The sequence below is a fragment of the Vanessa atalanta genome, chromosome 12, assembly GCF_905147765.1.
Source record: "Vanessa atalanta chromosome 12, ilVanAtal1.2, whole genome shotgun sequence".
Classification (NCBI taxonomy): domain Eukaryota; kingdom Metazoa; phylum Arthropoda; class Insecta; order Lepidoptera; family Nymphalidae; genus Vanessa; species Vanessa atalanta.
In genome coordinates this window covers 3,514,792-3,536,718 of record NC_061882.1, presented here as the reverse complement: position 1 = coordinate 3,536,718, position 21,927 = coordinate 3,514,792, and the positions used below count along the sequence as shown (strand labels likewise).

Here is a 21,927-nt window from a genome sequence, read left to right as displayed (position 1 = left end):
CAAATATATCTTGCAAATATACTTGTCTGGTTTAGCCATTTCGCTCCATGTGAATGCGAATGTTAGCATCTTCGATGACTATGTGCGAGAAAGATACTTAAGATTGGTATTCTATTTATCTATGTTTTGGATGCTGTGTTGTAACTATATGTAAATATACATTAGAAGGCTAATAAAATTACGTGTATCTAAAGGTAAACTGGCAACACTAGCGTTGCTTAGCGTTGGTATCCCAACTTTTTGTTGTAACTTAAATCATCAACAATAATTGATTCAATATTGTAATTGCATTAGTACGTTATTCTAGTTTTAAAATTTTACCCAACGTTCTTTTTTGGAAATTCTCTTGAAAATTTTATAATAATCGTAATTAATCAATGAATCATAAACAGCGCACGGTAAAACGATGTGTGTGATTTTGTTGCATAGAATTATTACATTATATACATTATATACATTATATTAATGTTATGTCATCCAATTTTAAGGGAGACCAACAAACTACTGTGTGCGCAAACAGAAGCACTCTCAATCCGATGGGACGGCAAATTTGACACGTACGGAAAGCTATCACAAGTGTGTGCGCAAACTTTCTTGGTGGTAGGGCGTTGTGCAAGCCCGTCTGGGTACATACCACCCACGCATCAGATATTATACCGCTAAACAATAGTACTCAGTATTGTTGTGTTCTGGTTTGAAGGGTAAGTGAGCCAGTGTAACTACAAGTACATAAACATAACATATTAGTTCACAAGGTTGGTGGCGCATTGGCGACGTAAGGAATGGTTAAAATTTCTTATAGTGACATTGTCTATGGGCGGCGGTGACCACGTACCATAAGGTGGCCAATGGACTCATCCACCACCCTATGCCATAAAAAAAACACAGATGCACTCTCTATTCCCTCACTCTGCTTTCCGAGGCGCGGGAGTGTACATACTTCCTACTACCAGACTCCGGGCTGTTACTGAGAATTTTTCGATAGTAAAACCCAATAACTGTATATCATCCGACCTGACGTTTGAACCTCGAGATCTGGAGACTTATATTTAGCTACAACGAGGCATTATTAATGTGAGTAACTAATAAATGAATACCTACATGGTTGTTGGTGACTTTCGTAGAATTGCAAAGGTTACAACTGGATGCAATCTAATGTCGAATTTTGAACTTTGCCATGATACGTAATTGCTACATATAGATAGTTCAAATTCTTCGATCAGGTCATTCATTCAGTATCGATTCACATTCACTTTTTCACACATGCTTGAAACATCTATGAGGCAAAAAGTGGAACAAAAAATAAATATGAAATAGAATTATATTGTAGTAAGACTTATTGGGGCTGAAAGTGAGAGCTCAACTTTTACCATTTAACCTAAGCATAAAGCATAAAAAAATGCTATTATAGTTCTTATTTTATATTCAAAGAAGCGTGTGATTCATTTAGTATAATATAAAATATTTAATACCTCCTTGACCTTAAATGAAGTTTAATTTTCTCATCACAATGAGTATAAGAAAATTGAGCGTGTAGGGGATAGTCTGTTGGATGTTCAGAATTTACGAGTACCTTGTACATGTCTGACGTGTAGGATAGTCAGCGTACCTACAAGTCTTGCGGTGCTATAAATGAAATTACTAACTAATTAATTTGTAGTTGGTATGGTAGCTTTCGCTTGCGGTTATGGTTAGATTTCATTTGTTTCCTTTAAAGGCCCGGAGATAGTGACAGAAAATTCCAAGTTATTTGATACAAGTATGAAGACCCTGAGAGGTCAAAATCTTCCTTTATTTTTTTCAACGAGTCATCCATACGTTACTTGTCTGACGGTCGCTATATTCATGTTAATATATTTTCAATGTTCGTATGTACTGAAAACTATATTTATATGATTTATAACATTTTGTTTTATATGAAGTTAAGAAAATGATCGGAATAGAAAAGTAGCATACAAAACAGCGCGTCCGCCAGCATAGTTTTAAAAATACCGTGATTTTATGGCCGAAAGGATTCGTTTTGATTTCCAAGGCCGAAAATATTTGCGTATTATACCTCAGCATACAATTTAAGTATCTAATTTTAGGTGTCTTTTATCTTGATTTCTTGTCTCTTATGTGATTATGAATATTACAATTAGTAATTATAATATCGAAATTTTTAAATTAGTTTAAAGAATCAGACTAATATTATCTATTATTAATCTTCCGCTACACATACTAACATAGTAAATATAACATTTTTTTTGAGTTTTATGTTATAAATTTCAAATCGTAGACAGTTTTACAGTTTGAACTTACGCGATGCTTGTATAAATATATTTACCGCCATTGAACTTTATCCTATTCAGGCCATGACCATAGTGTCAATTCTGCCGAAATGTCACGTTCAAATATATATAAAGTTGCAGAGTTGACCAATACTGAAAATTTAAAAATACACACGATTCCAGAACATATTAAGAATATAAATTAATAATGAAACTAATTATAATAATCGAAATGTATACAAATATTTTCATTACGTGTTACTACAATCGCAACCGTTTTGCAAGTACAGGTAGTCTAGAGGGACCGGTTAGGCGACCTAGGTAATGTGAAATCTGAACGGGAAAGTAAAGCCCGGAATCTACAGTCCGACTCTTCATTCAATCAAGCCTACGTCTAAGAAGGGTCTAGACATGGTTGAATATTCTCCTAATTAACATTTGTCTGTTAATTCTTTAGCATGGTATTGAAGGAATTATTAATTATTATTTGTCTTTGTAACCAGTACCATCGTTGTATTTATATGTTAAAATGTGTAATTGCTTGATGCTTTGGTGGATTGCTTTGTGCAATCAGCCGCTTTAGGTAGTATTTACTCATCAGTTATTTTACCTGTAAACATAGTAACTAATAAGTGTTATAACCTTATAAGTTATAACACTAAGTTTGCCTGAGCCAGTGTAATAAAAGTATAATTTCTTTCATATAATGCAAAAGCGTACAGGAAGATGTAACCAATTACAATCAGGAGGCGCATTAGCGCATCTTCCTTTCAGATTAATGTACTACCTACTTGAGAATACGTTCAAAGAAGTCAAGAAGTCGCTTCCTACAGTTATTTTAAGAGAAAGTTCTCAACGTCAATATATCTTCTTCAGTCAGACATAGAGTAATGTGACAAGAGAGTTACGTTATTTATTTATTTTTTTAGTATTCATCTACTGATAGGAAAATAATAGCCATGTTTACATCACTTTTTGTTCCCATAGTGCTGAAATATATTTCAAGCCTATACATTATGTACTACAAAACTTTTCATTACCTAGATGAAATATATATGATAGTATTTACAAACTATTAAAAAAAGTTTTTTTTTTAAATCAGCATTATCTGTAAATATAAAATATCCTTTGGTATGTTATAGAATAACTTTAATCGCTAACTCATATTTATTGGCTATTGAACGACATGCATTAATTCATATACATGTATGTGTATATAATATGTATGTATGGTAGATTTACATTATATTTTGTAAATTTCTGATATTAGCATTTATTAGAAATAATTTTCTCTGTTCCTAAATGATCTGTGGGCTTTAAATCATTAGCACACAATGACTAACATCTGTTCGGCGCTTGCAAAAACCCGTCCCGTCTATCCTCGTGTCGTTCCTTTTCACTCTCTAAAAACGGTCATCTTTTATCTTATATCCATATTTTAAGCAAATCATTCATTCTTGGTATATATTATAATACGTCAACATTGAATGTTGTCGTTGTCGTTAAAACGTTTACATCGAAGATATCGTAATACATTTTATATCTCTATTGGTTTAGCCGGTGCACACTGGTAAATCTCGCTGTCGACATTTCATTTTTTATTTACAAAATCTAGTAAATTATACACCTAAATCCTACTCATATATATTTTTATAGGATATTTTTTGAGTTTATCGCATCCACGCAGGCTATAACGATTACTATATATAAAAAAAAATTAAAATTTAATTAATAATTTTCAACATTTCCGTCTCCACGGTTATATCTGATAGATACTATCTTGATAATAGAAATAATAAATTACCGATTTTGTTCTTGTTTTCAATGTTTAATCTATAATTTTCTTTGTTGATTTTAAACGATTGAAATTGTTACGTATAGTAAGTACATATCTTTATAAATATTCAGATATGTGAATATAATGTTAACATGAATTCGTCATCAGCCTGCTAATATATTCGAAGTGGGAACTAACCTGTTGCTTAAAAGATAATTTGGATCATTAAAATTAAAAATAATTTAAAATATTATCCAATTATTAAATTAAATTTATTACATTTTTACAAAACATCATCAAAGTCCGAACGTTTGCTGATTGGAATGTTACCAGTAATATTACAAACTGATTTTTTTGGAACATACCTAATATCGATTATAAAGAATTTGGTATATTGTATAATGATAATTATAAGAGGTATTATAAGTTATTGATAATTATATCCGTTTGGTATTAGATAAAATTTCGTTCAATTGTAATATCACCAGTAAAATTATAAAGTCACATTTTTACATTAATCCCGTGACAGAAACCAAATATGTATTTACAAATAAAAATATGATTTATATTCAGATAAAGCCATTGATGTTAAATTAGATTAACAGTATAGTGAAGATATATATAACATCGGGATCAGATTATTAGTTCTTTTCCAAATATTCAACTAAAAGTCATCAGTTCAATGTGGTATAAAATAATTCTATATGGTAATTAAATATTAAAATTGGAATATTTAGAAACGTTATTTTGTTCGTTACGTCATTTAATTATTATCATTTATTGTGTTTAATGTCAAATCAGTGTTAAGTTTCAAAGTAAAAATAATGGCTTTTTGATAAATCTTAAAATTTCGAACCTTAAAATAGTCTATATTTGCGTATGTGCGTTTATTGAGTAAAAATAAGAATGAAATCTATAAAAAAAATGCGACGCGATTTAGTTATGGTACTACCAAACTAAATTCTGATAAAGTTTTCATTTGTATAAATTGATCAGTTTTATAATAGTTAAAACAGCTTAAAGGTTAAATGAACAAATCTCTAAGAGTGTTAAATAGGATGTTCATAGTGTAGGCAGATCAAATCGCACCCAGACAATTTTCTAAATCATTCGGTCATTCACGCAAATGAAATTGTTACGTACATGAGAAGCATCTTGTTCTCATCAATTCTACTCGTTCTAACTGTTCTGTAGAATTTATTCAATATATATTTTTATATATTCTATATATGAAACAAATAATATAAATGAGATGTTTCATTTGGGAATTATATCAACAATTTTGTTAAAGCACAATTTACTTGTAGGTTATAGATATACCTCTGATAATTATAAAACTTATTTTCTAATTTTGTTTTAAAAAGACATATAACACTATTGAGATTAAACACTCTCACGCAAATAACTTGTTTAATTGGTTATTAAGTAAGAATTTATGTAAAAAAGTAATAAAATACACTATCAAAATTTATATTGAGGATGTCAACAGAACTCGTTTTTAAAGTTTTATATTCGAATTAGCCTTGTTGAACTCATCTATTAACAAAATACTTCGCTTTTGTATACAATGCGTTTTCGGTAGTAATGAATAGGGCTTGGCAAAACTCTGCTCAATTAACTGCTTCATATAAATATTGGAAACGTTCAACGTATTTTTTTTTGTGATTTTATCTGTATGACAAATTATTGAATTAATAAATATATAGTATTAAAAACGTTATTTTTATCTGGTTCCGATTTTAAAAATATAAAACTGCCCTGCCCTATTTTATTGAGAACTTTAGTCAAATTTAGTGAATCTACTTTATCGATTGTTATTGCCGGTAATAACTAATAATTAATTCATACTAAGGATTTGTAATCATAAAAAGATACAAAAGAAAAAGTATGCGTCTTAAAAAAAGAAAACGATTTTATGGTAACCCTAATGATGGAAAATGTTTTCTTAACTAGTAACATAAATACTTGTTTCGTGGCTTTGTACGTCATTCTCTATTTATGAAAGAAAACCTTGAGTTACCTGACTACGCCAACGGCCAAGAACAGTATAGCGTATGGATACATAATAATAATAAATATTTCGTAACGATGAGATAGATGGGTGGATTTTTGTAATACAAACAATGCATACCCTATGAAATACATATGTGGAAAGACTGGTGCGGTTACTGGCAATTTATATAAATACGTATACTTATAATATATATTATCTCATACATCATATTATTTCGTAAAGAAATATAGGTACTTTATTCAAGTATTGTCTCTGTGTGTGAGTATGACTTGTATTCACACTACTCAGTGTAATTATAGTAATTTTACAGCACATAATTAATTTAAATAACATAAGGTTCAAATTGCACAAATAAATTAAAATCAGTATCTACATTTTGAAGTCAATTGACTTGTTTTGTATAATCTATTTTTAAATAATATAAAATAAAAAATAACTAAGTGTTGCCATAGATAAAAATGTAATGATATGCTGATGCAAAACAGGTTACAGCTTACAGATTAATTAATTGAATCTAACTATTAGAGACAACCTTTGTCACCTTGTTTGCTTAGTCAAGGGTCACCGTTCACGGATGTTTTATACGTAACTAGTTTTTGCTTGTGGTACTGTTTGATTTATATTTTTATTTAGATATATTATCTTCTTTTTATTAATTCATTTACTATTTTATTATTTTTATTGGTATCTATAATTCTGAAGTTTTATAAATTTGTCAAAAACATTTTTAATGATTTATTTTATTAAAGGTTTTGCACTATAGAGCCTAAGGTATACTCCTAAATTTGTTTATACATAGGTACCTAATTTTATCTAATACAATGTTTAAAATGTACGCATAAAATAAACCTTTTCCTATCCGATATTCTTAATATAATAATTTTATTAAAACAGTATATTTTGGCAGAACCGATTACAATTAAAACACTAATGTTAGTAAAGTATCACAAATTATTATCTATGCCTGTGGTTTACGCGGCCATATTATTGAAATTTTAACAATGAGAAGGTGAATCTTATTGATATGAAATTATGAATATTAGTATCAATTGTCGGTAAAATTAAAGAGGCCAGCTGCAGTTACGAGACATTTAATCTTCATTCAAAACATCGCATGAACAATTAATTGATTGATAGCCTTTACGTTACAGTCATGTTCTTTGAACCGCTAACATGTAATCGATATAATTAATAAGTCCCCTTTCCATTAATTGATATATCTTTTATATATTACTTGGAAATTAAGCGAATAAGCGTCAAAATTCCTAATTTTTCTACGGAATCCTGTAGTTTAATATTCTAATTGGTATGTATGTATATAACTTTAACGAAAAACCGAGAAAAAAAATTTGAAGATTTACTGTTTTTATATACTATTTACTAAAGTTTCTTCTAACTCTGTGTTTCTAAATTTTTTCGCAGGATAATAATTAATAGTACCTAGTAAGGATAGTTAAGTTTTTCTATCCGTTTACAAGCTTAACGCTTCTATAAAACGACGCGATTAACTTTAAAGCGTAAAAATATGTTATTTCTTATCATTTCTGTTTATAAGGTAAATAATTGATATTTTCTAATCAGGATGCTGATAGTAAAAGATGCTGATAGTTTAAGAAATACATACAATGAATAAACCACTTATTCATAGGCCTGAAAATAGGAGAAGTTAGCGAAAAAGCACTGATAAATATTTATATAGAAGTTTTCCTTGCCTAGAATGCCTCTAACAGTTTGCATTTTAAACTAGTTATATTGGAGATACACATCATTTTCTTTGATTGCAATTTGAATCGACCCTAATTTCTTGTACCCAGATATTTGCTTATAGATTTTATTATGATATACCTGTTTTCGCCCGCGGTTTCGTCCGCGTTTTAGGGATTGGTTGTCAGGTATTATTTACAAAATATCCTTATAAATTTTAGCCTTTGTGTTACTCTGACGAATAAGCTATGTTATTGTAAAGTTTAATTAAAATCCATTCGGTAGTTTTTGCGTGCATACAAACTTTCGCCTTTGTAATATTAGTAAGGATAATAATAATAATGAGACGGGGTTGGGTCATTATCCGAATACATTTAAAATGACTACGCGATAGTATATAAAATTGTAGCTACTAACGCTTTTACTGTTTTATATAGTGGCGTTGGGAGATAGAAGAGGAATTGAGCCGTATATTTAGAAAGTAGTCTCTGCTTTTCTTGATATATGTATTAATATACTTGACTCCCCTATTAGTATTTATATATAATAGATAATACGTAAATTACAATACTAAAACCACGAGGGCCGCATAAAAAGAAGAAAGTTTCGGTCGTGTTTAATGATTGATAAGTAAAAATAAAACACTAGTTGTTGGTAGTTTAAAAAAAACAAAATTATAGTTTTCAAATACTTCTTTAATCTGAAGCGTTTTATTTTTATCTTCGGTAATCTTAATTCTTCTTGGAAAGGCTGAACATAATTACCAATCTAGCTGATAACATAAAAAACTAACGGTTATGTAACTTAGAAAAGTACAAGAACCCTTTATAAAATAAAATTCACATTAAAACTGTTGTCTTAATACAACGACTACTAGATAACACAGACAATATGCCCGTATTACAGATGCAAACGATCCTACATCACAACGGGAGCGGCGCGGCTGCGTACACTGGGCGGCTCAAGAAGAGGGAGGTCCACCGTGCAATTACGTTACATCCAGTGAAGGACCATCGTCAGATGTACAGATTACATACCTATTTTAAGGTAATTTATACGAGTGTTATAAATTATAATCCAGGTTATAAATCTCGTGAGTGGGCTCCAATTGTTAAATAGAAAAACTTTATATTGACATAATATCTTTAATTCCGCAACTAGCAACACATTGATGATGTAAGATGTTGTTTTTATATATTTTAGTGGTACAGTCAAGCGTGACAATATAAGATAGCCCATTAGCTCATCTGTCTACCTAAAATAAATTTAAATTTATGTTAAGAATAAGGCTTCGAGTTTTTTCTACCGTTCTATTACAGCTCGTTTAAAAGTATATTTGGCAGAATTTCATGCGATCCATGCATGCATTATCCTCTTTACCGTAATGGGTACATGTCCCCTTTATCAAAGGGCCCGGTATGTTTTCTAATGATATTGTCTTAAATGAATTATAAATCAAATCTAGCATGTGAAAACTCAGAGGAGCTTTAAATTAAATCCATCAGTTCTATGTACAAGGCTATGTCGGAGTTGAATGCCTTTAGAAAGATAGACTTAAAATGACCTATATGTCAATCCTTTAATCTATGAGTAAAGGAAATTTTACTAAAATATTTTTAACCGTGTTCCTGCACAGACAAAACACATTAACACGAACAAACGCATAGCCTTTGTGTGTGACATAATATATTGTGAGATTGTATTCATATTTGATGACTTATTTTGTTAAAAATATTTCATGAACAGATCATATTATTTTACAGTACAAGCATGCGCTATCAATTTGTACGCGCATTGTTTATGCATAAACCTTGTTACATCATTCACTGCTAATTGCATTGATAACTATTTCGTTTGTTTAGGTAATTATTTTATTTTGTTTTCTTTTTTATTGTTATATTCTTAGTCTCTTATTTTGATCGAATTCATTGACGTTTTGTACTATTATAACTCGACGTTGTATTGAAAAATAATCCTATAAATTTTTAAAGAAACTTAAAAAAAATTAGAATTTTATTAATGTACAGTAGCTATAGAAATATATGTCCATAAATAGGTCAAGCCACAAAAAAGGTTCAGCACCTTTTTATCTTCTGTTTGATGACCATTTTTTTGTTCAGAAGTTGTTGTTAGAAAAAAAAAAACGAAACATGCTAATCCATATTAAGCATAAGTCGAGATAGCCCAGTAGTTAGAACACGAGCATCTTAACCGATAGTGCGGGTTCAAACCATCTGAATTTTCATTTGCTTTATTTGTAATGCTAATATAATATGCTAATATTTCTCGTGCTCGACGGTGAAGGAAAACATCGCGAGCAAACTTACAAGTGTCTAATTTCAATGAAATTCTGCCACATGGATTAACTTCCGAACCAAAAATAGAGGAGACCTTAGTTTAGCAGTGGGATTTACAGGCTGATTACATTTACTTTTTATATGTTTTCGAAAATTTTCAATAACGATTATGGTCGATTTTCTATCGATTATATTTACGACAATAGCAGACAGCCGTCCACGTGTTTCAATAATCTTTAATTATTCATTCTCCCAGTTTCCGACTATGTTCTGTAATTCTAAACAATGAATTCGAATGATTATGTATGCACGTGAAGATATATCTAAAAAATTACAACAATAATCGACGTGTAATTCTGACAGAATTAATAAATGAAAATGTATTTCATGTTACGATCACGATGATTCATGTAACTAATTGTCATATCATTTGTTTAGTACACAACAATATCCCAGATAACAAATGTGCATACTGACGGTACCTTTAAACTTACATTTACATTTAACAAATTATCAAGAATCTATATTTGAATAGGCAAAGACAGACCTTGTTCTGCTTTGTTTATCAAATCAAACGATTTTCATTTTTTAAATTGATAACTTTTGATAAGCTTTACTGAATAAATTGGAAATATGACCTTATTATTATATAAATTAGTAGATGATTTTTTTATAATAGTAGATGTAATTAAGAAATGTATAAAGTTGAATGTTCTGTAAGTACTATGAAATTTTTCTTTAAAAAAAAACCCTCTTTAAGATAAATGATAAAAAATACATTAACATATTATATTTACAAAAGCGATTACGGTGGAAACAAAAATCTGTACAATGAAAGACGTATGTCTGAAAAAAGTATTGTACAACGCAGCGTTTTATTAATACATTTACAAAGTATTACAAGTGAATAGTAATAGACTTAGATTATTTTCAGTATATCTTTTAGCGCTCCTTACAGCGATATGATGTCATATCCTGAGTCACGGAAAACATCAGATGGGAGAGGTTATTTTGTAATATAAGCTAATATAAACACGAACACGCATAACTTTTGTTAACATGTTAAAATAAACTAAAGTTTCTGAACAGATTTGCGGGTTTGATGTATCCACATATTGCATATATACACAGACAATAAACGTTTAACTGTGTTCGAATTTTTGATAATTAATACTGCCTTTGATTTTCTGAATCTTTAAACATAAATAGTTGATGCACGTGTCTCTATTGCATATTTAAATTTAACTATGGTAAGTTTATTTACGTGTTGCTAAATAATTCTTTGTAAAATTTACACTTAGTTATTATATATATAAAAAAAAACAAAAAAATTTTGTAGCTTGTCTGTATTTAAGCCTTAGATTTTTTGTTAAAATTTATGTGATCCAACCACTGGACTATCTCTACTAGTACTAAAACTCCTCTATAAATATGATCTAAAGGTTCAGCTGAGATTAATACATCACATTTTCTATTTCTTCGTAGTGAATAATTATTCTATTCTTCGTGCATTTTGAGTGTTAATATTGTATCGCTACTGTAACTAACGTCGATAACAGGACAATGGATAATAAATTATGTCTGGATATAATTAATGTTTGAAAAAGTGAACAAAAAATTAAGATTTTGTAAAATTTGTTATAATTGAATTATACTTGTATTTAAAACAAATTCAGAACGTATATTCTACTTCGAATTTTATAGTACAGGTCTTCTTTAGAATGCAATAGTTATAGGAATATAAAGACTATAATTTATTACCCTATTACGTCTAATTTTACTTTATTTACGTGAAGGAATGTAAATTGCATTTATCTTTTTTACATGACTCCCCACAAAAGGAGAGTTATGGTTAATGCATCTATTTACGTCATTTTATTTATTAAACCATAACTTTTAAATGAGATTTGGATGTATTGCTATCGGTAGAATCCTTACATCATCCCGAGTGGCCCTGTCAATGCATTCATACATTCATAACAACATTTTTATTGTTTTTTTATTAAGATATTAAGCGAAGACATTAAAACAGATTTTCATGCAAATTATATTTAGAACTAATGCGTTATATGAATTACGCAAAATGTTTAATAGCTCCTTTACATTATGCTATTTGAATAAATAGTGTTTATTTTTTTTTCGGATATTTCTTCATGAGTTCTATACTTTGGCAGCACTGAATACTATCAAATATTCTTTATATTTTTATAATAAACTTCGTTGTTTATAAATACACATATCGTTATAGATAATCGCAATTATTAATAAAGTATCGTATTTACAAGTACTTTAAAGATTAGGAATCGACAAGGTTTAAGACATCCTGCGACACTCGATTCTGAGAGGAGATAAAACAGTGCATTGAACGGTTTATGTACGTCCAGAAACGGATACGATAAGCGAATGTATTAAAACGTACCCACAATTAAATATCAGTGGACAGATTAGTTAAGTTTATTAGTAAATAACGTTTAATGTTATATATCCCATACGAAACAAAAGTATTGGAAAAATATTAAAAGTTAACGTTGTAGTACAAATTTTCATGTTCACGTATTATAGATATTATTTAAGTATAAAGGAAAGTAGCAATATGCTATAGTAGCGCGGGTTGAACAGCCCCTTCTTAAAGAATCGAAGCTTCTTACACTTTGCTTCAACGTCAGTTAGTGGGTTTACAAGTACATGCAGATTTTCTTGCGTCTTCTTTAACCGCCAAGCATGAAATTAATTTATTCAAATTTATTAGACGAAAAAGTCGATTAAGTCTATTCACTGCAGTATCCCGGTTCTTTTATATATAAATTAAATCTAGTTAAAAATGGTAAAATACATCTACGTATTTGGTATCGTTGTGTGTACACCGTCCCTCGTATTTTACTTCATAGAAAACAAATATATCTTACATATCACAAGTTGTGTTATTTAGTATCTTCGAAACTACAGTTCTATTTTTATCAGCAATCAAAAATTGATTTTTTATTTAGTAGGATTTTGATACAGATATCAATTTTATTTAAAAATATCAAAATTAAGATCAGGTAAAAATTGCACCGTGTAAAATTCAGGACCGCTAACGCATTGCTTCACATAATCTTGTTTTAAAAACAACTAATAAGTAAGGCTCCTGTTTTTTTATTGGAATTGTATTACAGATAAGGGTTAAATAGAAACGAAAATATTTGTATATAATTTGGAATTCAAAAAAATTAATAACTATGAGTGGCATTTCACTTTGTTAGATGTAAATTTTGTAATGAGAGTTTGGAGCTGGAATTGACGAGTTCACTTTATTTGATTTCAGAATCTTCACATCCAGGACCTCAGAGAACAATCGCTAGATCTTCACAGGGATATATCATCATCTGTTCGTCAACTAGGGGTCGCAACCGACGAAGTGGCAAACTTCGTGCTCCCTGGCGACGTTCCACTATTCCCTGTAAAAATAGGAGAACCGGGATACTTGGGCAACAATAAAATACTAGGTAAAATGAATTGAGCATATATAAAGGTTAAACCTAATCAAAAACTGCTTTATATCAGTAATTACATAGGGCTAAAGATTATTTAGTGAGAATTACTTAACATATTTATATATGTAAGTAGAATTATGTAAGTGAGAAGGCGATGGTGATGCTAGATTATTATTATGTGGCATTTTTTTTTTATGGTATCGGACGGTGGACGAGCCTATCGGCCACCTGATGGTAAGTGGTCACCACCGCCCATAGACAATAGTGCTGTTTGAAATATTAAACATTCCTTACATCACCAATGCGCCAACAACCTTGGGAACTAAGATGTTATGTCCCTTGTGCCTGTAGTTATACTGGCTTCCTCACCCTTCAAACTGGAACACAACAATACTGAGTACTGCTGTTTGGCGGTAGAATATCTGATGAGTAGGTGGTACCTACCCAGACGGGCTTGCACAAAGCCCTACCACCAAGAATTAACAACTAATAATTATATAAATTTATTTCTTAATTAATATTGGTTTGGATTTTTTACGTAAGTCTCGAATACCAGTGAGGTTTACGGTTTTGAAGATCCAAATCCAAATCAAAGTGTATCGTTAATACAAATTACTGAAATGTGTCGAAAAAGTCTCGTCACCCATAATATACATATATTGCTGACAGATTTTAGCCATGGTGGCCTTTCTTATCGGTAACTAGCTAACTGCGAATGAGATTTCATGGTGCATCAGTGTGTGTGCAAATATAAGTGCACCCTCTATTGCCTCACTCTTTTAATTCGATAAGACAGCAATCCGCCACGACTCAGTAAAAACAGAGTTCGGACACTGAACTTTTGCGTGACTCTTAGTAAACACTGTCAGATTTGAACTCTAAAAACGAGCTGCTTGCTTTTAACATTTCTAGACAAATTGACCCCAAAAATATTTGGTTTCATTTCTACTTAGAAAAAAGAAACGAAGTAATACTATGCCCACTAATTTCACAGTTTTTTTTATTAAATATGTCACATAATATGCTTGTATTTAAAACTGGACATAGCAAACGTTATTTTAAATTATAAATTTAGTAATTCAGTTCACCTACGGGCACCTCTGCCATGTTTAGTGGTGCGGTCGAGATTACAAAAGCGGTTGTCATTTTCTGCCATTGAACTTGACGCTACGCAAGTGCCAAATTATATTATTATAGTAAAAGATTTTATTAATAAACATTCACTATGAATGGACACAAAATTCAAAATATTTTTTTTCCTATTTCAGGTGCTCCAATAGACTTTAACAGGTACAAACCGGACACAGTGGAGGACATCGTGCCCTTCGATTTCATTAGCAAGTCTATTTATTCCGTGAGCCATTCCAACCCTAAGCGGAGGATCGAGACTCCGCTGAAAGAGGCTCTCGATGACGTCATAAGAGAGGTCAGTTTACATCAATTCGCTATAATATTATACAATATTTTTTACTTTAGAATTGCCTTCTTGATCTTATTATGACCATTACTCATACATCTCTATTGCATTGAGCATCGCCAGTTATTAAGGCCTGTATTTGAGGTCTTTGACAACATCAGGGTTTCAATGGAGTAAGATCTTCTTGTTAACACAGATGCATTCTCTATTTTTTCACACTCATGATCAGATTGGACGGAAAAACACTGCCAATATACAGACTGTGCTGCTATTGATAATCTTTCGACACAGTAACATATTAATACACATTTATTACACCAGCATACTATAAGGCTATTAAGTGTTAAATAAATTTACAAATTTCTCTACTGACAACTGTGACGGCGTGGTCTGTTCCAGGTGATGGAGATAATAAACGCGCCGTCACGCCAGCGCGGGCGCGTGATCGACTTCAACGAGTTGCTGTACGGTTACACGCGCCTGCAGCCGCTGCACGGCGCCGACCACGTGCTGGACCTCTTGCTGCGCTACCGGCGCTACCGCGGACGCAAGCTCACCGCCGCCGTGAGGCGACACGCGTACCTGCAGCAGTCCTTCACGGGTCAGTGTCGACTATTGCGTAACTATAATACTCCACTGTATGACATGAATACCTCAAAACTTGTTCATTATTAAGTATGATTAAAAAATCAGGTTTGTAGTTTACTAAGTCGGTGTACATACATTTTTAAATTACACAAAAAATGGATATTGCCTGAACTTGGATTCAATCAATTATTATTCAAAAACTTTTCGATGAAGTTGTTTGTACTTTGTACTTGCTTACATCTGTCGATATAAAATTTATTTAATACAGTAGGTAACAAAAAAAAAGTTGAAAGATGAGAAAATGTTTCGATGTACAGACAATTTGTAGAGTTTTTTGTCCGAAATATTAATATAACTTCAGAGATTTTACTATTTATTTTATTCTTTTTTAATTTATCCGTCTTTCTAAATCACAACAATGTGGTTAAACTTTATATGAACTTATTTAATCTATGTACATTAGAGAAGAATAATAATGGTATTTAGTTCCAACTACTGAAAAATTCATTATCATTACATATTAAGAATGATTTATATATTTTAGCTTAAGTAAATGTATACAAGATTAAAAATAAAAATAACTACCATACATACAAAACAAACATGATCGCTTGGAAGGGTGCCAAGAATTCTAGTGGAATATCTTCCTTAAAATATAAATCCGATTCTCTGTACGAAAATTTTACTAGCCTCTTCACTTAATAAGACGTTCGTGGAGTGTTTCATTTACTTTAATTTCATTATATCAATTTTACACTGATAATTACTTTGGAAGTTATAATCTTTCAAAATTTTTTTACAGGGACTGACATACGAGAGTTGCCTATGGGCGAACCGCCACCAGTCGAAGAGCCGGAAATTCTCGAACAATTAGATCTCAACGGGAAAAATTATCAGAATGATTACGAAGACTTCGACGATCCACAGGGTCAAAACAGTTTCCTTGATATCAGCAAATTGAACGTCAGAGAAGCATTTGAAAACAGTTTGCTTAAAATACAGAGTAATTTACCAAAAGTCCTGAAATGGAGTGACGATGAATACGAATACCCCATCTATGATAGACGGATACACTTCGTTCTCCCATTGCTAGGAAGGTTTGAGGTCTTCAATCGATTTATGAAGAATTACGAAGATATCGTCTTAAAAAACGACGAAGCTGTGTCGCTTATCGTAGTACTATATTTAGATAGCAAAAGCCCATTAGATTACTCAAATTCAGAATCTTTGGTAAATCACTACAGGGATGTCTATGGAAAAGATATAAAAATAGTTCAAATGGGTTCAACGACATTCTCGAGAGGTGCCGCCTTAACGGAAGGTATCAAACAGTGTTCTAGTGACAATCTAGTTTTCTTCATAGACGTGGACATGATGTTTAACCACGTGACCCTCAGGAGAATAAGAATCAACACAGTCAAATACCACCAAGTGTACTTCCCAATCGTATTCAGTGAATACAATCCTGAGGTCGTTTACGGCGACGATTATAATAAGTTCAAAGACGAAACTCTCGTTATGAATACAGATTTAGGAAAATACGTTGAAAGCGAAGATGGTGCTACTAAAAGTGATAGAGAATTAGCGAATTTGAAATATAGTAAAGTGATAAATGATGATTTCGGTTATTTCAGACAATACGGTTTTGGTATACTTAGTATTTATAAATGTGACTTTGATAGAGTTGGTGGTTTCGATTTGAATATAAAAGGGTGGGGTTTGGAGGACGTGCAATTGTTCGAGACTTTAATAAAGTCGAATTTAACGGTGTATAGAATAGCGGACGAAACGTTAGTGCATATCTTTCATTCTGTTGACTGTGATAAGAAATTGGAAAAGAGTCAATTCCTCATGTGTCTCGGAACAAAGGCTTCGACTTATGGGAGCGAGAAACACATGACATATTACATGCTTAATCACCCTGAAGTTTTGTGGCCGCAAGAGGAGAAAGGTGCCAGCTAGTATAGGGACTATAGTAGGTTATTTTCGAATTTCATTATTTTTTGGTTTCAAAAATCATTTGTGATTTTAAAATATCGATATGTTGTAGAACAGTTTTTATCATTTTGACTTAATTTTGACATGTATAATAGTGTAAGAAATTATTTAATAATTAATTGTCACGTTCTGTATTATAATGTTATCGTAAAATTTGTTTATTAGATTGAAAAATTTGGTCTGAATCAGGCATTTTCAATGGCATTTGAGTATAAGAAATACTAATTTTTGAAGCATTTATACACTTAGATGTTATATTAGATAGTTACTAAATGTTCCTAAGCACTAGTAATGATATATATTTTTAGATCAATTTATTCTATTGTCCAATTTTAATAATTATACAATTATAAAAATACATGTATATAAATTTATCAATTTGAAAAATTATCAAATCGTGAAAATTGAGTCACTAGGAAACTCAACAAAACTCAACAGGATTTTTTTAACGATTATGTTAGTTGATCAAAGATCAATACTTTCGATTTCTCGTTAAATGATGGTAGCGTTTATTTCAAACAACTGTGTCGCACTCTTTTTTCGACATGAGAGTGAAAGAGACCTCATTATTATGAGTTATGCCGTCGCCATCTTAATTTTGTGTCATTAATAACATTATTATATTTGAGATGTAAAAGTTGTTATACTCATTTTAATTTTGCATGTGGTAAGAAAAAAAAAATTGCTTTCTTATTACTATAACATGTTGATACTTTACTTTTAACTGATCATTTTATAAGTTAACGTACCAATTTCAATACTCAAAATATATATTTACATATTTTATTACACCTTATAAAATATTAAATACATATTTTCAAAATTTTTGTTATTTAAATTATAGCTCTTATTGCAAGCAAAGCCCATTCGTTATTATTTGAGGAGGTTTTGAATTGTATAAACTACCTAGAGAGAAGGAACATAATTGGGTGCTAATTATTAACGGCTTTACTTAAAAAATTATGTTTAGCGGTGTGTCTAAACACTATTTGCTCTCTTTTTGTCATCATTGATTTGACATTCGAAAGAAGAAGACAGCATTTTTTATCTAACACCCCTGTCACATAATATAAGACATCATATATGTTAAAGTAGAGGCGTATTGTGTTTCCATTAAAATGATTGTCAATTTCTGGGTTTACAAAAAAAACGTTCCCAATTATCGTTTGGTAAAAACGCCTAAAATTCTGTACATTTCTATTTTTATAAATTGATTCCTTGTACTTGTAAAAATGTATAATGTTATATTCTTTACATTAATTGGATTAAAGATAGATTGATGACTACAAAATATGTCGAAATAGAATTAGGTATGGTTTATTTTCATTTGTATTTATTTATTTTGGCTCAAAAACCAAATGGCCAATTTATTAATTTAAATATTAGAAAATCGAATTGTTTTACAAATTGCCTTATCTAAGATAAATTAAATAATAAACACTGCTTACATTGATATGTAATATGTAAGTTTATGTAGGTGTATAAAAATGTTCCACGTTAAAGTTATCATTGTCATAATAAGTATTATAAATATTTTTTATTAAAATCTTTTCGCTGTAAATATAATTTTGTGCTCACTACGTGCCAATTTTCTAGACTTCTAGTGTTAAGTAGGTAATTGCATATTTCTGCGGCAATGTGATGTGAACGATGAGTGATTTTTACGAAATTAAATATTTCTCATAAGATTTTGTATTATTAGAAATATCCTATATTTTTTTTTTGTTTTGCGGAATAATTTATAAATATGTTACCTTTAAGTTCTTCCACTGGGAATTTCCATTGTTTTACACTCTCGAGCCTGTTGAGGAGAAGGTGTGAACGCTATCCCCCTGTATTTGTTTAGTTCTTCATCTGTTCTACACTATGCTTGTGTAACAATGCACTTCTGTTAAGGTCCACTATAATTAATAGCTAAATAATTTCGTATAGGCTGCACTGATATCAATTTTAGGTTAGTATATGTGAACTATAGATAAGCAAATAAGCTAACTGGTGGTAAAATATATTTACGCATGGGCATTGTCATTTTAAAAGAACTCAGCTTCTAAAGACATTGCTACTGAAGAAGTATAAACCAGTTCTTTTACCGTCAATTTACCATCAACGATGAACCTAAAATGTTATGTCCTTATTGTTCTTAATTATAATGTGGGTGAACTTATTCTTCAAACCGAAGAACAGCAACACAAAGTATTACTCTCTGGTATGCAACCAGACAAGTCTGCACAAAATCCTACGACCGGTACAATCCAATTTGATCCATAATTTATTATATAAACATTTACTTAAGCGATAGAGAAACACAAATATAGCACACGCGGAATTGAGTAGCGCTATTTATAGGTATCGAAATCTATATTACTAACCAATTATTACAGTTGTAATAGAGTCACTCGTCATTCGTGCCATTATTGGATTCCTATTTAGGATTCCATGCGGTAGGTGAATGGATTGTAGCTAAACATACGTATCAGTTCCAACCACGTGCGCAACAAAACCAAGTTTAAGTGCCCTTTGAACAACACCATGTTCGTTTCATTGCTCAATTTTACTACAATGCTTTAAAAATCATATGCAATCACATGTATTCCCCGCTTATTACTTGTATTTTTTATGTCAATGACTTTTTGTATTATAAACCAACTTCAGCCAAACTTTCGGCTTTGGCCGAAGAAACCGAAGCCGGAGGTTTCTAGTAAGTGGGAATTGCCGGACGGACGTCAATTGTGAATCAAAATAAAACAAATTTATTTTTTGTTTACGTCATAGTAAATGAAGACCATTACCCATTTATTAGATATCTGTACTGTTAGAAATATTAATAATTCCTTATATTACGAAAGCGCCGTCAACCTTGAGTAATAAGATTGGTTATGTTATTTTTGTCTGTAGTCACACTGGCTCATTCAATCTTTAAAACGTAATACGACAATACTAAGGTATTTATATATGGCGGCAGAATATATAATGAAGCAAACTTCACTTCATATGACCTAATGATAAGTTAAATCATTGTAAATTATTATTTGTAAAACAACAACATCAAAACATTTTTAATTTTACCTGTATATTTCATTCGATTTTATTTGTATATTTTTCCAGAAATGTGCAATTAATTTACCAAAGTTTAGAAAAAGTTTGAACGAGTTAGTTTTGCTAGTCTTGATTCACAACTTAAGAAAGAGTGAAACTTATTGTGATTGTTAACTTACTTTGAGTAAATAAATATTATAACTGACAGAACACTAACCAGACAGTTAGTATTAATTTCGAAAAGTTGCATGGTTATTTTAACTATTTATATCAGCATAAGTAGCTAAAAAAATACATATTTTTCCTATTTTGGTAATCCTATCGGTACGGACACGTATTAAATAACATCGATTTAAAACATTTTCGTTTAAAAATCCATAGAGAACGTTCTACATATTTAAAACAACTGGTACATTACAGAGATGTCATTAAGTGTCATTAAAATAATTAGCGAACTTTCACAGCCATTGTTGTGTATATTTCGTCATCGTGGAAAATTAGATGAGATTAGAATGCTTTGCTATTTACATTGAAGTACTCAATTTTTGTAAGCGGACAATCACTTTTGACAAAAAAATACATAATTGTTAAAAAATGTGTTCAAGTCTGCTTGTTAAATAAGATATACGACTATAATATAACTTTGAATTTAATCATTTTTTACCAAAATAAGGATAAGTAATGAAAATTTTAATTGAATATAAAAAAAGGATTCAGGTAAGCTTTTACTAGGCACTTTGCTTGTACTAGCTTTAAAATAATAAATATTGTCTATGAATATTTGTGTTTATTGGCTTATTCATAATCAGTAATTAGTAAAGCTCTCTCCTTTCAGATGAATTAAACATAAACATTATATACATTAACACTCACTACGATAAAAAAAATACGAAACATAAAGCAAATTTATAAGTACTCTAACAAGAGTACAGTACATTACATATAAAGGTACATTTCTATCTTAACATACAAAAAAAGAAGTTTCTTTATGTTGGTCAAAAGTTTTATCTTTTCTCTTTGATCCTGTTGGTTAATCAACAAATTCGTATATATATTTTTGATAATTGGATAGCGGGGATTGGCAAATGTAGAATAAGGCACCCTACGAAGCAGAACCGATGACCTGAGAAGTGAGGGAATCCGACAGTATGCGGAAGGCAAGCGGATGCAAAAGACAACGGGAGCTTTGGTGTACGTTAGGAGAAGCCCGTGTTAAACAGATTACATTTACTGATGATGGTGAAGATGATAATTCACACTTTCTACCGAAATACAGACAGGTATCTAGACTAGGTAGGACCGATTGGCGAGTGTAACGAACAATCTGGCATTTGCAATAAATTTCACAGTATG

General features: G+C 30.8%; 1 protein-coding gene across 1 annotated transcript in view; it reads left to right on the top strand.

The window, feature by feature from the left end:
* Nucleotides 1-17,862, top strand: part of LOC125067826 (chondroitin sulfate synthase 1) — a 47,512-nt gene extending 29,650 nt beyond the window's left edge. The window contains exons 2-6 of the mRNA XM_047676617.1: nucleotides 8,672-8,812; nucleotides 13,367-13,547; nucleotides 14,804-14,961; nucleotides 15,352-15,553; nucleotides 16,343-17,862. Coding sequence (XP_047532573.1) covers nucleotides 8,672-8,812; nucleotides 13,367-13,547; nucleotides 14,804-14,961; nucleotides 15,352-15,553; nucleotides 16,343-17,502 — 1,842 coding nt within the window. The 3' untranslated portion in view covers nucleotides 17,503-17,862. The remainder of the gene's footprint in view (nucleotides 1-8,671; nucleotides 8,813-13,366; nucleotides 13,548-14,803; nucleotides 14,962-15,351; nucleotides 15,554-16,342) is intronic.
* The last annotated feature ends 4,065 nt before the right edge of the window (nucleotides 17,863-21,927 follow it).